The 20,274-nt window shown below is 38.3% G+C and overlaps 1 protein-coding gene across 1 annotated transcript in view; it reads left to right on the top strand.

Annotated features, from left to right (window-relative positions):
- Window positions 1–18,588, top strand: part of LOC140140543 (protein mono-ADP-ribosyltransferase PARP4-like) — a 70,583-nt gene extending 51,995 nt beyond the window's left edge. Inside the window, exons 32-36 of the mRNA XM_072162302.1 lie at window positions 5,982–6,141; window positions 9,361–9,528; window positions 14,333–14,578; window positions 15,968–16,067; window positions 17,286–18,588. Of these exons, the coding sequence (XP_072018403.1) occupies window positions 5,982–6,141; window positions 9,361–9,528; window positions 14,333–14,578; window positions 15,968–16,067; window positions 17,286–17,536 (925 nt within the window). The 3' untranslated portion in view covers window positions 17,537–18,588. The remainder of the gene's footprint in view (window positions 1–5,981; window positions 6,142–9,360; window positions 9,529–14,332; window positions 14,579–15,967; window positions 16,068–17,285) is intronic.
- Window positions 18,589–20,274: the final 1,686 nt, after the last annotated feature.

Below are 20,274 nucleotides of genomic sequence, written 5' to 3'. Positions count from 1 at the left end.
TTGACATTGGATATTCTGGGGTAGTTTGGTCACGGTCAGAAACTGGTTGTTTTATGGAGGGTCTAATTCGCATATTGGTTAAGATAATGAGCTCATTTACATATTTTGCACTAAATAGCCCTCTGTCCAACCAGTTGTTGCATCTCTTAATAGACAGATTGACTTCAAATATTCTAGGCCAAAGTTAGAAACTTTGTTTTTGTGGAATCTAATTTGCATAATTATGTATAATGATGATGAGGTAATTTGCATATTTTGTTTTCATTTTTTTATTTTCAGAAAACTTTTCTTTTAAATTTGTTTTTCAAAAATATTTTCTTTCAAATTTTTTTTACAACAACCCTATTTGAGAACCGTGCAAGGCCAAGAAATGCAAAATTCTAGTTTTGTATGGTGTTTTCTTGCTTAGGTGTGCACCGGTTGGTAGCACCCTGTACAGCTCTCTGTCAAAAGTTATGTTTTGGCCTTGTGGTAGGACTGTGACTACCCTACAAAGTTAACTGTCTTCCTCTTTTGCTGTTCTGAAGTCGCTCTACTTGTTCCTGTGACTTTCTGATAACTAAGAGGAGAAATATTTTGACTTTGTCGAATTCATCATTTCATCTGGGAAAGCTTAAAACTGCCAATGGCTACTACATAATACTGGTTACTACAGTGTTGCAATATTGATTATTGCATTATCTGTGACAACAACTGATTCCATCTCAAGTTGTGATCAGTCTAACTCTCAAGTGAGTACTCATCTCATTGATTACCACTCTCAAGTATCCACTTATCAGTTTGTTAATCAAATTGACTACATCATCAAAACAATGTGTGGACCTGTCAAATACACTAGGAAAGAACTTCTCAAGTACAACTCTGTTACTGCTAGACTTGCCCAAGCTGACTGGGAAAAGATCAAGTCCCTTGGTCTAAATGCCCAAAAGCCCACTAGACGAGGAAAAAAGTCTACTGCAGAGAGCCTAAAACCAACCCATCCTATCACTGTTCATCAAAGTAAATCCAGCGCGTGTAAAATGGCTGTGTGGAACGCACAATCAATGATGAACAAAATCACTGACATTGGTGATTTCATAGAATCTGAGCAACTGGACATATTTGCACTAACCAAGCATGGCTCTATGGTGATAGCCGAGATGATCATGCCTTTGCAGACATATCAAACACTCTCCCTGGTTACAAATTCCACACACTTCCCCGCTTAGGCAAGAGAGGTGGAGGCATTTGTGTTATCCTCCGTGACGGATTTGAAACTGTTGAGAAAAAACATAGTTTCCAATCATCTGATTGCCTTGAATTGTCAATCACCTCAGGAATGCAAGATCATCTGAAGCTGATAACCATCTACAGACCGCCCAGCAAGTGTAGCAAAGTTCCACCATCTGTCTTCTTCCAAGAATTCAACAGCTTACTTGAAACTGCATGTCTGTGTACTACACCCATGATCATCTGTGGTGACTTTAACTTCCATATGGACATACCTGACTTAAGTGACACTAGAACCTTAAATGAGATCCTAGCCTCAGCAGGTCTTGTCCAGCTTGTATCTGAACCAACGCATACTGCAGGACATTGGCTTGATCTTCTCATTACTAATGAGAATAACAACTGCATAGGTGGCGTTCATGTGGTGCATACTATGCCTTTACCGCACTATGTTATCAGGTTTAATGTCAATCTTGTTCGTCCTCCAGTTGCGCCGTATTCAGATCAAGTTTCGCAAGATCCGCCAAATAAACACTGAAGAATTTCGTAATGATATTCTGTCTTCTAATCTCAATGATCCTTGTAATGATTTAGACATATATGTTAGTAATTACAACTCAGTTTTAAGTGAAGTCTTGGATAACCATGCCCCATTGACTACACATAGTATTATTCCAAGACCAAATACATCTTGGTACAATGAGAACCTCCACAGCCTCAAACGTGTTAAACGTGCAGCTGAGCGCAAGTGGAAAAAGACGGGTTTGACAGTTCACAAACAAATACTTACTGAAAAATGTAAAGTATACAGAGAAGCACTTAATGCTTCCAAGAGAGAATATCATCAACTTGAAATCAAAAACTGTGACCAAAAACAACTTTTCCGTGTCATTGATAGATTGTCTGTGCACAAACCAAAACAGGTGCTCCCTTCCCACAGCTCTAAGGAGAACCTTGTCCAAGATTTTGCAGAGTTTTTTCGACAACAAAGTTAGGGCTCTCCGTTGTACTCTTGCTGCAAAACAACAGAGTCATTGCTCTGTTGCAGGGCTCAACGAGGAATCGTGTAGTAGCTCTTTTACCAAATTTTGTCCAGTGACCGAAGACGAGGTTTTTGAAATTATCAAGGGATCAAAAATTAAATCATGTTCTCTTGATCCCCTTCCTGCTTGTTTGATAGCAGACAATCTAGACTTGCTTTTGCCACATATCACTACAATTACCAATATGTCTCTTAAAACGGGTGTTTTTCCCAATGCTCTGAAATCTGCCCTTGTTACGCCGATTCTGAAGAAGCCCAGTCTCGACCCAGAAACAATGAAAAATTACAGGCCTATTTCTAACTTGGCATTTCTGAGTAAGGTCATTGAGCGCTGTGCTATGAAGCAGTATGTTGAGTATTTAAACTCTAACAATTTTTTTGCTTCTTCTCAGTCGGCGTACAGGCAGTACCATAGTATTGAGACTGCCCTAACTCGTGTGTATAATGACATCCTCATGGATCTTGATAAACAAGGTGGTGAGACCATTTTGGTCCTCCTAGACTTAACTGCAGCCTTCGACACCATAGACCATAAGGTGTTCATTAATCGTCTGAAATCACGCTATGGTGTCGGAGGCTCTGCACTCAACTTGTTCTCCTCGTATCTTCAAAACAGGAGTCAAAGTGTCCTTGTTGATGGAGTGTTGTCTCATCCTGTTGAGATAGATTATGGTATGCCACAGGGGTCGGTGTGTGGTCCCATTTGTTTTATTCTCTATACTGCCCCCTGGAGAGCATAATTACTGCTCATGGACTCTCCTGTATGAAGTTTGCTGATGATTCTCAACTGTATATCAGTTTCAATGTCAAAAATCAGGACAGCGCTATAGAGAAAATTGAGAATTGTGTCAAGGACATAAAATTATGGATGTCCTCTAATTTTCTTGTTTTAAATGATAGCAAAACAGAAATTATTCATTTCACTTCTCGTTTTGCAATGCCTCGTCAATTGCCTTCTATCAGTGTGGGTGATGCTGCTTTCCATCCTACACCCCAAGTGAGAAATCTTGGTGCAGTTCTTGATCAACATCTTAGGATGGACAAGCATGTCAATAACTTGTGCCGCGGCGCTACATTTGCATTGAGCAAGATTGGGAAGCTGCAAGCAAATACCTTGACCAGGACTCCACTCACAAACTCATCCAGGCTTTTGTCATCAGCAGGCTTGATCATTGCAATTCACTCCTCCACGGTCTCCCACAGAAAGATATAAACAAACTCCAAAGAATCCAAAACATGGCCGCTCGTCTAATTTCACTTACAAAAAAGCGGGATCACATAACTCCAAGTCTTCGCGACCAACTTCACTGGCTCCCAATTGAGGAGAGAATTCAATTCAAAATCCTCCTCCTCACAGACTAGGAGTTCAACGGTATTGCTGCTCCATACTTGTCTGAATTGATCACCCTTTATATTCCACCTCGTGCCCTTAGGTCAGGTAATGTGCGTCCCAATGACCATCTGCAAATTGTCCGCTCCCGAACAAAGACCTATGGTGAACGGGCTTTTGCTGTTGCCGCCTAAATACTGTGGAACGCCTCCCGGAACAGATCCATAAATCACCCAATCTTGCTCAATTTAAATCGCAGCTAAAAACCCACCTGTACAGAATTGCTTTCCTTGTTTAACTTTTGTCATGTTTTTCCCACATTATTTATTTTGCAATGTAATGAGTACTCTTTGTTTGTTGCTTTTGCCATTTTGCTTGTTAGCGCATTGAGATGTTTTTTACGTTTATGCGCTTTATAAATGTGTTATAATAATAATAATAATAATAATTTGTATATTGCATTGGGTTATTCCTGTTGAAATCCACACTACCCCTGTTGAAGATTTTAGAAATATCTTCCACAGGGGGTGTATGTTTTTTAAGTATAATTGGCCAGGGTTAATCATTTTGAAATCCATCCTCCCCACTGTATTATTGCTTTACCTATATTTTCCACAACAGAAGTGAGTATTTCAAATGGATGTTACCTAACTGTCTATTCTATTTGAAATTTTACCCATGCTCCAGCCTAATTTGAGGCATATCACCAAAACAATCTGATTCCCAAGTTTTGAGTTGAATGATTGCTCCAGCAGTTTGGATAATATAGAAGCAAAAACATGCACCACAATGACTCATAGAACAGTAAATGAATCTTGGTAATTTTAACAGTGTTGCCAAAACTTTTCAGCGTCAAGGTATACGGCGCATTGACTCGCCAGGCCGCTGTAAAGGATTCTCAAGTAGCCCAATTTTTTAAGCTTCCAAAAAAGCACCCAATATCGAATATTTGGGCGGATTTACCCGAATTTAGAACGCAAAATGTCAATTTGGGGCTTCAAAGACTCAAAACCTTTATAAATCGGCTAAATTGAAAGGAAAATACATCAAATTACTGCCGCGGCCTGAGACTGGCAAAAGTAGCCCAATTTTAGACAACTAGCGGCATGCTTTTTTGAGTAGCGGCAAGTGATCGCCAAGTAGCCCAATTGTGCGCCTAAGGCGCGGCGTTGGCATCACTGAATTTTAATCTCTCAGAGGTAGAGGTAGGGACATTCACATATGTGACCCCTCAGCACAACTGAGCCCTGAAGTCGCCAATCATCATTTTTGAGATATTCAACCAAAATATTCTGCTTGAAATTAGCTTTAAAATGATGTATATCATGTCTATAGTGCTTGACATTTAAGTAGTGAAAAATTGATAAAACAGTCAATAAATCCTTTGTTTCCTATTGTTTATTGTTAAGTTTGATGGAGCATATCTCAATAGTGCACTGGCGACATCCGTGCTCAGTTGTGGAGGATGGTCACATATTTGAGTTTTATAATTTTCCTACAAACTCTTCAAAAGTTCAGTTTGAGAAACTATTGTGCTGTATTTTTCTGTAATGGGGAGTAGCTGCCTTTTGTCTCAGTTTAGGGACCGGTCACTATTTACACCAGGGGGGAATGGAGGATTTCAATTTTTTTGACCAAAAAATTTGTGTTCCCCTTTCGCTTCCATTCAAAAATTCCGCTTTCCCCCTTATTTTATGAAATTTCTCCATTTAAAACTTAACATTCCCCCCTCTTTCCTGGCAAAACATTTTGCATTCCCCCTTACCCGTATGTTTCTCAGGGAACTGATGCTGGCTGTGTTCCTAGACTAGGAGACTGCATGCGCCTATATTGAGCTTCATCTCTGAATGTTGTAAAATGGTTTATATAAAAAAAAAAGCGCAGTGATTTATAGTGCACTATACGCACAGGCACAGACGTTGTTCCACAAGCCTCAGCACACTTTACAGGTTGTCGCTGATCACTATGGCCCACAACATTCCATAAACCATTAAACAACAAATCAGGGACTTTGCTGCTTCAAGAGCGCACACCCTAGACAATCCACAAATAACCTTTGCAACCAGGATCAGCTCCCCGAGTTTCGTACGGGTTACAACGAGACAATTAGCAACTCAATCTAACTCAATTTTTCACGAGAACATACTAGGCACCACCAGGGTTCGAACCCGCAACCTCTCCCACCATAGTCGAACGCCTTATCGATTGAGCTAACTTGCTAAGTTTGCCTGCAGGTTGGCATCATACACTATAATAAATCCCCATTCCCCAATTTAATTTTAAAATTTAAAATTTCATTTCATTTTTATTATAGCTTAGTTGGCAGATCTTCCACTTGCAAATAAAGTTTGTCACTATTTTTGTTTTTGTTTTGCTTCAAAATTTGTTTGCATTTATTAGGACAAGGTCAAGCAAAACCAAGGATACTCAGGAAGATCAGATGGATGAAAGCATCCAAGAAGTGGCCAACAAAGTGGACAACTTATGCCATATGGCCATGGACATGCAGAGTGAGATTTCCTCACAGAACCAACAAATAGAGGGCATTTTCAATGAAAAGGTATGCATTGCCCTCTATATCCCATGCAGGGTTCACAGAATGGCTTGCCCGGCTGCCCGAGACAACCAAAATTTGATGCCGGGCAACCAACAACAGAGGGATATAAAGGCCCATTCAGTGATTTGCTCATCCGGATGATCGTAAAAATCATCCAAATTCAGATATATAACTGACAGTATATAAATTAGTTACATGCATTTGAGTGGGGCTTCTACTTCGTCCATTCTGCTGTTTTCTTTGTTATTTGCCAAATCTTTAATTTGTTCATTTCAAAAATACCGAATGACAATTTGAATGACTTAGCCTTAACTTTTAAGCAATTTATAAACAATTTTATTTTTTACACTCGCGCTGGGATCACTGAATGGGTTTTTAAAATGACAGATATTATTAGAATTATGCACTTTTCGATATGAAAATATATATATATATATATATATTTATACAAATCAAGAACTTCCAACAAGAAGAATAAAAACATTTGCAGCATTTCATTTAGCAAACGAAACCATGCAAAAGTACTACTAGTATTGCCAAATTGGTCAAGATGGGAGATGCTGCGCTTGTTGATAGAAAGACAGCTTAGGCTAATAGAAATTGGCACTCCTTTCGTGGTGGATAATAATATAAAACATGCAGGCATATGTCCGGCACTTAGGCAGGGTGATTCTTTGTTGGATTATTTTATTTGATCCTTTTTGACCTCTTCTCATAATTTATTTCTCACAAGTCTGAAACATCGAGTCACAGACTCGCAGTACGCGTCCATGTGAACTTGGATGTAAGCTTAAGCTTAGGCATGTTAGGCCTATATCATGATGGTGTTGACGCAACTTAGGAAACTTGAAGTATGATATATCCCGGGGGGGCACTCAACTTAAATTTTGGTAGGGGTGTGCGGCGTGGAGCGCCAAACTTTGGGAACTAAGAACTGATTTTCGGGCAAAATAGGGGCTTGAAGAACTGAAATTAGGGCCAAATTATAGGCAGAAAAAAAAAAAATTTCTAAATTATTTCCAAATTTGAGCAGATCCAAATGTGGGGCTTAAGGAACTGCCGGAGAGCCTGAGAAAGGGACCCTTGAGCGCCGCACATACCCGCACCACCTTAACATGTGAGTGCCCCCGGATATATCTCCTTAAATTTGCCTCTGTGGGCCTACTTTAATAAATACGAATATAGAGTAGGCCTAGGCTTATGACTGTGAATTAATTTAGATGCCAAGACAAACAGATATCGTAAAAGTCACCGGCGCTTGCGAAAGTATGATGACTGAACGCTGTACAATGGTTTATACTTGTCATGTATATCGCCATGGTCGGGCACGTGCGGGTATGTATAGGCCTATTTGCATGCTTGTCGAGATCGACTGGGTCGATCTGGCTAAAAATCCTGGCGTTTGCAGGCCGAATGTAACAACCCAAAATTTACGGTAGACCTGGGAGAAACCGATTTACGATAACTTAGGTGGTCTATCGTATGCGATACGATATTTTAGGTCGACTTGGGATTTTTTCTCCCAGCTTGACCCAAAACGCCATAGTATTTTTGTTATCTCCAACTCAAAGCAACAGGCAGTAGAAGATGCCCTAAAATCGTACCTTACCTAGTCCGTCTGGCAATTGCAGTATCGACTATTCGAAATTTGTAAACTTTATGCATACAAAATTGGAACTGAGCTGGGCAAGTAAAATATTAAGTAGGGAAAGTGATTTCTATGTGGACATGCCCAGCGGGCAAGTGGGAATTTTTAAATTCTGTGAGGCATGATCCTATGCATTTGAATTGATTGAGTATAGAGTTGGGCTATAGAGTTGGGCAAGTAAAATATTAAGTCGGGCAAGTAGATTTCTATGTGGACATGCCCAGCGGGCAAGTGGGAATTTTTAAATTCTGTGAGGCTTGATCCTATGCATTTGAATTGATTGAGTATAGAGTTGGGCTATAGAGTTGGGCAAGTAAAATATTAAGTCGGGCAAGTAGATTTCTATGTGGACATGCCCAGCGGGCAAGTGGGAATTTTAAAATTCTGTGAGGCTTGATCCTATGCATTTGAATTGATTGAGTATAGAGTTGGGCAAGTAAAATATTAAGTCGGGCAAGTAGATTTCTATGTGGACATGCCCAGCGAACAAGTGGGAATTTTAGAATTCTGTGAGGCTTGATCCTATGCATTTGAATGGATTGAGTATAGAGTTGGGCTATAGAGTTGGGCAAGTAAAATATTAAGTCGGGCAAGTAGATTTCTATGTGGACATGCCCAGCGGGCAAGTGGGAATTTTAGAATTCTGTGAGGCTTGATCCTATGCATGTTAATGGATTGAGTATAGAGTTGAGTACTGTAAAAGTAGTAATTTTCATGTGTGTGATTTTACGCGCTTTGCCGATATTGATCTATATTGCTAGTTTTTCGTTTTATGATTATGAATTTTCTTAAATACCGTATTTCGTCAAATAAACGCCCCTGGGGGTTACATGTTCCCAAGGGGGCGTTTTTCAAGGTCAATTTTAGAACGATAATTCCTGTTAAAATCATTAGATAAACTTAAAACTCACAATAAAATGACGAACTATGAACTAGAAACACTGACTTCGGGTTCACTTCCGGGTTTCCAATCCAGATTTTCGCCAAAAGTGACGCTATTATCGACCATGTGGGCAACTTGGTAAGCTTACTACACAAGATAGCATGGAAATACCGGCATTTTTGAAACGTCTTGGTTGAAAAAAGTGGTGGGGCGTTTATTTGAGGGGGCGACTATTTGATGAAATACGGTAGACCTACACATTAAAAGACCATATTCAAGTGTTTTTATTTTCGCTGTACCTGTGTTACCCTCGAAAAGCACAAAAATTCATGTACCACAAAAAATTTCCACTTTTACGGTATATGTTACTTATGCAATTTCTGATTGGGCTATTCCAGATGAAATCCATACACCCCCTATGGAAGACATGACCTTAATCTCCCACAATGGGAGTGGAGATATCAAATGGAGTCACCCATTCAGGTAACCCTATTTGAAATTCACACTCCCTGTGTCTTCCATCGGGGTGTATGGATTTCATCTGGAATAGCCTATTATATTAATGCCAGTTTCTGATATACCAGTGGACTTGTTTGCTGAATTTTGTTTGGTTGCTTGTTTTGTTTGTTTGTATGTAAATTTTATAAATAAATATATTAACATAATTATTTTGAATTGAATGTTTTATCAGGTTGGATTCAATGTGATGGGGTTTGGAGCTCGAGGCGCAGGCGGGTTTTTTGGAGCTCAAGGCGCAGGCGGGTTTGGAGCTCGAGGCGAGGCGGGTTTGAAGGAGCCTCGAGGCTCAGGCAAGTCAGGAATTGGCAGAAGGGGCTGGAGAGATGGACGACGGCCAAAGGTAAGAAAAACTCAGTGGATAAGGTAATTACTATGTTTGCAATCCTGTATTTACTTAGCAAGTGTCAAAAGTGCAGTTTGGTTTGGGTAGGGCCGTGCTGACCCCCCCCCCCACATTCTGCCAAATTCAGATATTTAGTGCAAAATTTAGACTATTACAGTTGATATCCATACACCCCTATGGAAGACATGACCTTAATCTGTCACACAGGGAGTGTGAATTTCAAATGGGGTTACCTGAACAGGTGGCTCTATTTGAAATCTACACCCCCTGTGTAGGTCATGTCTTTCATAGGGGGTGTATGGATGGTTGAACTGGAATGAAATTGGGCTACTTTAAGAAATACTACACCCCTGCCCAATTTTGTGCCTATTTTTGCATTTTTCTCAAAAATTATAGCGCATTGGGGACAAGTAAGATATGTATATTATAGGGGCAAGGACTAAAACTACTGCACTGGAAATTTTATTTCAGCACAGACAACAGAAGTGGAGTTACAGTCAAAATGAGGAAAACCAATATTTGATCAATAAATCAATAACTACTTGCCTTGAGTTGCTGAATTTTCAGTGCAGTAGTTGTAGTCCTTGCCCCTATAATATACATATCTTACTTGTCACCAATGCACTATAATTTTGAGAAAAATGCAAAAATAGGCACAAAATTGGCCAGGGGTGTACCCTTAATGTGTATGAATTTCAACTGGAATAGTCCATTGTTTGCTTAAAGCCAGAATAAGGGTAGACACATTCGTCAGCGCCTTTAATTTGAGATTTCTTGAAACTTAGGAACACTCAGATGTATTCTTTCACTTGAAACTGATAAAATACAACTTGTTAAATATTTCCTCGTATTTTGCTTGATTTATTTCACTCTTTTCGACTCTAAAAAGTCACATGGCTCAAGACTTAGAAAATTGGCGGGAAATAATGAGTCAGGAACGCGCAAATGCGGAATATTGTGATTACGCATGCGATCTGCACGTATGTCCAACGCAGTCAAGGCGCATTCGGTATGTTGTTAACGCCAGCAAATGTGTGTAAACAAAACAAAAATTTGCAGTCAAACTGCCACTTAGATTTTTTAATTATTTTGAATTTTGGCGCACTAAAAGCAGACAGTATAGATTCATTGGTGCAAAAAGATGCACGTGTAGACCATGCACCAGATACAGCTTTTACAAATATATGGACGTTTTGTGCATAATTTTGACATTTTTTTTACTAAAACATCGATTTCTCAGATAGAGTTCACTTTTGATAACATTGCTCAATTTTTGTGACAAGATAACTCGAAAAATATGGAAGCAAAGGGTAAACTTTTTGCACTATGGTTTAGAGCACATCAAAGTCTAGGGAATGTTTTTTCATTTTTTCAAAATATTTGTTTTAAACAAAAATATACGCTATTATGTACAATTTTTAGATTAATAGAGTGACAAAATTGCTTTTTTCACATGTTTTCTTCAATATTCTGAAAAAAGAGACAAATTAAAAAGTAAAATAAAAAACCTTCCGTAAGTTCATGTCTCTTCTTCATGAAAAGCTACTGAATTTTGTTTTACTCCCAACCGATTTTTTTATTTTGTCACAAAAAAATTGGGGTAAAAAGTGAATTTTTGTGATTTGTTCAAAAACTTGAGATTTTTGAAAAAATCTGATGCCATCATGGGATTCCTTGACTCTTTTCCTTTCCAAAAATGAATAGTTTTATATACTTTGGACATACAATTCAGAAATAATGATTCATAACTTGTCCATGTCTTGATCAATAAGCATAATACAATGTAGTTCCATTTTATTATAATGCCAACAAAAAATATGTTGGGTTGCGTAACCTCCGCAACCGACCAAAAAGATTAGAAATCTTGGGTCAGGTTTTTTTACCAATCACTTTTTTAAGAGAAACCTTAATTTTGACACTATCAAGGACATTTTGTATTTGTTATTCACTTATTTTATTCCATAAATACATATTTTTAGTTTTATTGCAAAATGTTCAAGCATTTGTCAATACTAGGCTTTTCAAAATTGAGGAAAAATGAAGGAAGAGCCAATGAAAAAAAAAAAAAAAAGATCGACAAACCGACCCAATATTTTTTTTTCCTAATAATGCATGTTGTTTCATGAAATAGGTAAAATAATATTTCTTTGTGATGTGTCCATTGGTCTTTCATATACTCTTAGAACTGCATAGCCAATCAGAAAAGCTGTTAGAAAAATATGCTTAGTGCATAAATATTGTATTATTGCACTCGCACACAGTTCCACATACTACGCATGGTGCGTTCGCATCCTGCAGGTATTAATTTTTTTGAAGGTGGATGCATTGATATTGTAGAAATTTTTTAGTGAATAGATTCATCAGGTTTGTAAGACATATCAATTGGAAATTTTCGCTTGACAAAACCAGTAAGTTTTTACTTACTCTAATATTTCATCCTACACGTCGGAGGACTTCTTCAGATGTGAAACATCTGATCCACTTTCCCGGGAAATTGACTTCCGGTTGTGATTGGTCTTGTATCCAGTCTGGGAGGACTCCAAGATACTTGGAAAAGATCATATCAGAAGATCCAGAGAAGTACGAGAAGCGATGGAGATCAGAAAGAGGGGGACAAAGACCATGAATAGAGAGGAAGGCACTTATTTCCTAAGTCCCGTATATGACCCACTTTTAAAGACGGGATACAAGACCAACTAGACTTAGCTGTGGTCTAACCCACGAACACAGCCGTGTTGTGACCCCTAATGACCTTTGACCCCAAAATATATGAAAATGCCCATAGACATTGGCTATAAATGTCAATGCATGGGTGCATGTGGCACCACTTTGCTATGTTGTGGCAGAAGGTTTTTCGTCTCAGACCGGAAGTGACCCCTTAATGACATTTGACCCCAAATAAAAAAACCACATATGAATTGGGTAACCACAATTCATGTGTGAACATACCGTTACTGTCCTATGTTTTTCTTATCAAATAACAATTTTTGAAGGTTTTTCGTTTTATACCGGAAGTCACCCCTTAATGACCTTTGGCCTCAAACAAAAAAAATACCACATATACATAAGGTAAACATAATTCATGTTTGCACATACCGTCACTCTCCTATGTTTTTCTTAGCTTATAAAATTTTTTGAAGTTATTTCGTTTTATACTGGAAGTGACCCCTTAATGACCTTTGACCCCAAATAAATAAATACCACATATACATTAGGTAAACATAATTCATGTGTGCACATACCGTCACTCTCCTATGTTTTACTTAGCTAAGTAAAAATTTTGAAGAAATTTTGTTTTTTACCGGAAGTGACCCCTTAACGACCTTTGACCTCAATTCTGTGTATGATTTATAGACGCTGGGTAATAACAATGCATATGTGCAAGTGGTGTTACTGTCCTGTGAAATTTGTGGGAGAGGTAGCATTTTGAGTTGAAATCACATTTTTGACCCCTGTGACCCCTACGTGACCTTTGATCCCACAAATTTCATACAACATGTAGGGGCATGGTCAGTGATGATAGTGACCAAGTTAGGTCGAAATCGATGCATACATGTAAATGCTAGAGCAAATGTAATGGTCGGCAGAAGAAGAAAGAAGAAAGAAGATCCTGTAAGAAAAAAGACACAGCCGTGACTAATGTCACGGAAGAAAGAAGAAAGAAGATCCTGTAAGAAAAAAGACACAGCCGTGACTAATGTCACGGCTGTGTAATCACAACCGGAAGTCAGTTTCCCGGGAAAGTGGATCAGATGTTTCACATCTGAAGAAGTCCTCGGACGTGTAGGACGAAATATTAGAGTAAAAGTAAAAACTTACTGGTTTTGTCAAGCGAAAATTTCAAATTGATAGAAATTCTTTGTTGTGTATGAAATACAGTAAAGATTCGCCTGATGACGCATATGTGATGCGATCAAGCAAAATCAGTCGGAACTCGAAAATATTACATTTTTAGTTTCTTACAGGATAGTAACAAGCCATTGCAAAGCTGCATTTTGCAGAAAACCCAATTGCAATTGAGCAACCAGTTCTAAAGATATGAGCAATTAAGGAGTTTCCAAAACAATAGGAAACAAAAGGAAATATTGCCTTTGTTTGGCTATATCTCAAAATCAATATTTCCGAGTTCCGACTGATTTTGCTTGATCGCATCACATATGTGCTCCCTTGACATAACCTTAATTTTAGGCACAAACTAAAAGTGTCCTTCTGTAAAAATTCGCTTTATTTGCAGCGCAATTTGCATATTTTGCCTCCCAATGCGTTTTTTGACATTTGGGAAATAATCTGAAAAAATAAATTTACTTTTTTTATTGAGATTTTTAATATCTTTGGAGAGTCCCTGGACTTAACCCTGAGCACTACCTGCTGATCTAACATTGCCTCTGATTGGTCAATTATGTGATATCTTCACTTTAATCATCAATCAGAATGGAGCTTTGCAAATAATTCACCCCAATTTATTTACGTGGTGAAATTATTCTAACAATGTTGCTGATTGGTCCAATTGATAATGAGAACTTCTTTTTGGCCAATCGGCAGGTAATTCTCATGGGGTTAAAGCCAAGTGCTGCAATCAATCATGGTTGATATTTAAAGTTACCGCTATATACAATTATGTATCAAAATGGGACAAATTTGTAACTTGTGTTCACTTCAGAATCTATTCAAGATATAGAAAATGTGTACAAAACCAATGCATTTTTATATGTCTTGAATAGATTTGCGTTTGGGTGGGGAAATTCTATTTTATAAAACTTGTGCATGATCTGATTCTTTGTTTCTGAATGACTTGATGCAGAGGATGATGGAGCCATGGAGCAACATAGATAAAGTTTTGCAGCGTGATGAAAAACTGGCAGAGTTGGATGACAGGGCTGACAGCCTGCTATGTGGGTCTTCCCAATTTGAGACCGCGGCTAGAAGATCTATAACTAAGACCAAGGAAACGGACAGACCGCAATATGATACTAGCGCCATCCATGTTACATGTCTCCGGCAAGCAGGAGTGACTAACATGAGGCAATTGCTAGATATGCAGGAACAGGTAATAAGATCAGGGAATAAATAAATAGGGAAGTGTTGGTGGCTTCTGCAGTCAGCTATGCAAGCCACCATAATTACCCTGCCATCACATATCCTGGAACAACCGGTCATGTACATCTCATGGTATGCTATGTTTCTTTAGCACCCTATACACTTCCATTGTACCCCGATGGCAGCATCATGTGTGTCATATTTCGCATTCCCGGCATTTTGTTTTTATTTTAGGCTCTGTAGCATGCAAACAATAAACCAGCCATGTTGGCTGGAGCCTGGTTAGATCAGGGTTGCCAAAATGCACTATACCAGCACCATTGGGCTACTATCAAATAGCTTGCAGTATTACCAAAACATTTCAGTCCGAATCGCGGGTCAAATAATCGAAAAGTTGCCCAATTTTCCTCTTAACCACTGGTTTCTATGGGACAGGAAACTATTGGAAGTCATCGGAGCCAAAGTTGAAAATTCACCCAATTTTGGTTTCCTTGGGACAGGAAATTGTCAAAAGTCATGGGGAATATCTTCAAAAGTTCTCCCAATTGGGCTACCAAATTGAGGGTTGGCAACCCTGATAGCCTTCTGTGCCGCTTTCTTGGAAAAGGCTTGTACATTGCTCAAAATTAAGCTAATTTTACAAGTATTAAGGATTTCCTTCAATGTAGAATTTCCTATTTTTTGTACTACTCCAAATTTCTGCACTTATATTTTCAGCCCGTTTTGAGGCTTATAGCCAAAATTTGCACGCTTTTCTTGCTAAGTCACTTCAGGCCACTGTTGAAAAGTTAAATTTCCCTCTCCAAATGTGTTATGGCCACTTTATTGATTATAGTCATTTCAGTTTTCATCCATCCAATTGGCTCAGTGATTGAATGAGTAAAAGCACCCAAATGTTAAGATCGGGCTATTGCAGTTGAAATATATATGCCCCAGATGGAAGACATGATAACCATTCACACAGGGAGTGTGAATTTCAAATGGGGTTGCCTGTTGAATGGGTGACTCCTAACATTTGACATCTACACCCCCTGTGTGGAAGGTTATGGACATATCTTCCATAATAAGGGGTGTATGGATTTTAACTGGAACAGTCTATTTTGACTGGACATTGGACTACTTGAACAATGCCCAGGGGTGGTACTTGCCACTTTATGGTCAGAGAAGTTGTGGCTGCAATCCTGATCACAAATTATACAATTATATTTGATATAACAAATTGGATTTATTGATGGCATGACCCCTAAACATTTTTGCATCAAAACATATAGGAATTCAATTTAGATCCTTTTGTTGCATTATCAAGTCCCTATTAACAGAAAAATAAATTCTGTTCCTCCTCCTAACATCAAATGGTCTTGAGGTGACACTTTTTGCCATTTGTTTAATTTATTTTTAGGATGGATCTTGGAAATTCTCGGAGCAGTTTCTTATCATATGTAAGATCAAAGTAGCTGACTTTATCAAACTAATAAAGGATGCTGGAATAGAACTGCTGGGTAAGTAGGCATGTTTCTCTGTGTATTTTACCTAGCTATGATCTTTAACCCCCTGAGCACTACCTGCCGATCTAACATTGCCACTGATTGGTCAATTATATGATGTCTTCACTTTAATCACCAACCAGAATGGAGCTTTGCAGATAATTCACCCCATTTTTTGTGTGGTTAAATTATTCTAACAATGTTGCTGATTGGTCCAATTGATAATGAAAACTTCTTTTTGGCCAATCAGGAGGTAGTTCTCATGGGCTGGGCCAGCCTCTGTGTAATTAATGTTGCCATGGGTCACTAGTCCTCCACACAGCAAATCTGTATATCTTCCTAAACTGTTATATTCCTAAACTACTCCAATATATTTTTAAAAAAATCTGGTAAACCATGATAAATCAGTGCTTATACCGTCATATTTTGTGCACTTAAAAGTTTTTCAATATTGTATGTTGGAAAATATTATTTTTAGGCCTAATAAGAGAGTGGTCCTATTTGCCAGCGAAGTGTTATGTGTAATCCAATTATCACCATGTCAACTGGATCATGCATTTGAGTTTGATCTACACCACGATCGAAATGGTCGCAACACAAAGCCTATGGCATGTACTACCAATTCCAAAAGGCGCGTGATCCAGTTACCAGGGAGTAATGTAACCACTTCGCTGGCGAATTGGCAGCCTGATCCTTACATTTCCATAACAAAATGGAAGGCTTTTATAAAATTGTTAAGGGGGTACTACACCCCTGCCCAATGTTATGCCTATTTTTGCATTTTTTCTCAAAAATTATAGGGCATTGGTGACAAGTAAGATAGGTATATTATAGGGGCAAGGACTACAACTACTGCACTGGAAATTTTATTTCAGTATAGACAACAGTTGTGAAGTTGCAGTCAAAAAGTCAACAGTTGTGAAGTTACAGTCAAAAATGAGGGAATACCAATATTTGATCAATAAATCAATAACCGCTTGACTTGAGTTGCTAAATTTTCAGTGCAGTAGTTGTAGTCCTTGCCCCTATAATATGCATATCTTACTTGTCACCAATGCGCTATAATTTTTTGAGAAAAATAAAAAATAGGCACAAAATTGTGCCCCCTTAATCAATATTTAACATTTTGTTTGAATTTGATGGGGCATAAGAACAACTCCCAGGAATTTGTGTCAATTCAGGTCACTAATCATAATGCAGAGGATTTTTGTTTGTCTTTTGTCTTTCGTTTAGGTCATGAGAGCACTACTTTGGTGAAGTGTATCTTGGTAACAGTGATAGTCTTCTTGGAACTAGAACAACACCTAAGCAACCTGACAGCAGCCCATCCCAAAGGGGTTGTTATTCGTACAGCTGTTACCAAAGCAAGGAAGTGGGTCGCAGAACAACAGGATTTGCACCCTGGTCTTGCTTCAAGGGCCTATCCAGGGTTCACGCTGCAGGACTGGATTGAGGTTGGACGTCTCATGCAACACAGAGATTAGATATGTCCATATTCCCTCTGAAAATAATCTGCATGGCGGTGCTGCTCTCATTCACAAGGAATCTAAATCTAGAGGCAAATGTTCATTTGAAAGCCATTGTTGTAATCTAACCTTTAAAGGTCACTTATCTCTAGTAAAACTTGTCATCATATCATTATGAATCCGGATTTAACGTTTGGTAAATTCATGTTATGCATGCATTGCGGATCAATGCTTTACATAATTTGTTAACTGAGATCAGATGATAACAGCGTAATAAATAATCAAAAGAGGGTGGCATACAGGGTTAGCTAATGGTGCATCACAGTTAGGTCGAAGATGATAACGGTTAAAAAATTGATATGCAGCCCGCTATAGGTAAGGCATTGATCCCTTGTTCTCTAATTAAAAATAATGCATGCGTAATTTACATGAATATACCAAAGGCCGTCTGCTGATGTTTCGTAAAGATATATATGCCCCCCCCCCCTCCTCAAATGGTGGGTTTTGTTAACCTTAGGTATAGGAATAGTTAAAAAGATAAGTATTTTGTACATATTGATGCAGGATGTGAATGAGCAGAGAACAAGGAATGTCATTATTATGTGTACCAACAGAGAAGATGATCTTCTGTAGTACCAACCACAAGAACCTCTGCATACATACATGTACACAGGTGATGCAACATACATTACTGCACACTATAATAGTTTAGTTAGAATTTAGATGTCGTGTCAAGGTCACAACACGACATCCAAACCCCGGAGGGCACTGGTCTATTGTAATTACTGTGAGAATTCCCATTGCATACAAAGCTTTTGGACTTTGCCTGCTGGGTGTCATCTGTACCTCTTTAACATATGGATCGCTCATTTGCCTCATAGGCATGTTTTAATACTGTACTATTATAATCAGGTCAAGAAAAGTACTTGGCAGTACATGTGTAAGTGTAGTGAAATAGGCATGCAACATAAAGACACAGGCGAAAGAACAGTCAACCCTCACAAGTACCTGAAAATTCTCATTGTATACAAATCATGGGGACTTTGCTTATTGGTATGGTATCTGTTTCTCTTTAAAGACTCTTTAATCTATGGATCACTCGCTCACCTCGTATACAACCTAGCATACATGTTACTTTAAGATCAAAAAGAAACCTGTGAAATATATGGTACACTACAAGATTCCTATTGGGGCTGCCCGCACAGGTACACCATTGCCAAGGTACTTGGCTGGTGCTGTGCAGTAGCATTGTAGAACTAGTGCAATACCAGTGCAGTACCACTGCTGGTGGGTCCTGTACTGTAGCAGCATTGGTGCTGTATTGGTACTCTGTGTGTACCAGTCAGGTACCTTTGGACGGTGTACCAGCCTGTGCAGATGGTTACAATAGGAATCTTGTAGTGGCAAAAACAGCTTGCACCCTCGCTTGATAACTCCGCCCTCTATTATTATAGTCATTGTAAAACAAAAGGAGCAGATTGTAAAACAAAAGAAGCAGTTTATAGTTTATGTGGGATTTGTCCATTTGAGTTGATCATGGAGATATCAGGGAGTAATTAGTAAGCTTTTAATAGCGGGTTCGTTATGCGGACAAGTTTAGAACTATCAAGCTTTCGTCAGGAGTAGCTCTGACTTCGTCAGGACAAAGAACCTAAGAATGAGACATGTAGGCTGCCCCTTGCCCACTGATGACTCTGAAAAGAGCTGTTCACGGAAGACTGTACTTTGTCAACAGAGAACAAGCAGACCTCGCCTATCTGCTAATATAAAAAGTTTGATGGCTCTGAAAAGAGCCATTCACTGAGGACTGTGCCTTGTCAACAGTTGATCATGAAGATATGAGGGAGTTATTAGTTTTAATGATTTTAAATATATTGGTGTTTATATTTGATTTATAATACATGTATATGTGATAAAATATGTATTTTTATGATATTAGATTGTGTAAGATGACCAGGACTAGGAGTGCCAACCGGGAGGGGCAAGTAGCATCCCTGGCTCCAAATCCTAAGACAAAAGTCTTGAAATACCAGGGAAAAATTGACCAAAAGAGTTGTATTGTTAAAAGTTGTTACAAACGGAAAAAGTTATCATGAAAAAGATTTTTTAAATTTTATTTGGGTCAACAATTAACATTTTTAGTCGGTATTCAATATTTCTGTTGAAATTCTGCCCCTCTCTGCGGTTTAGTGGTCACGGTATTGCCTTGTACTTATTATTACATTACCTACATAATTGCATCTAATAGTTATGCAGGATTCCCATTGAGTCTGATGAAGTCATGGAATTCTAAAAATTTTCAATAATCATGAAAAAGTCATGGAGTTTGATTTTGGTCAAAAATGTATTGTTTTTATATAGAAGTAACAGTGCTATATATTTTTATGATATCTGCATAATGATGAATACCGTACCAGATTGCTATAATCCGTCCCTATATAACCAATGACGGAAGTGTCCTGCACGAATTGTTGAGCCCCAGGCAGGGTCAATGGCAAAAATAGCTTGCACCCTCGCTTGATAACACTGCCCTCAATAGTCATAAAACAAAAGGACCAGTTTATAGTTATAGAATTATGTAGTTATAGAATTATGCGTTGATCATAATGACATGAGGGGGATATTATTTTTTATAATTTTACCACATAAATATATTGGTGTTTATATTTATATCTATAATATGTACATGTATATTTGATAAAATATGTATTTTATAATGTTCTAGATTATGTAAGAGGATTTGTTTGAATGAAGTA

The sequence above is a fragment of the Amphiura filiformis genome, chromosome 19, assembly GCF_039555335.1.
Source record: "Amphiura filiformis chromosome 19, Afil_fr2py, whole genome shotgun sequence".
Taxonomy (NCBI): Eukaryota; Metazoa; Echinodermata; class Ophiuroidea; order Amphilepidida; family Amphiuridae; genus Amphiura; species Amphiura filiformis.
Note: the sequence above shows the minus strand (reverse complement) of the source record. Positions and strands in the feature narration are given on the sequence as shown.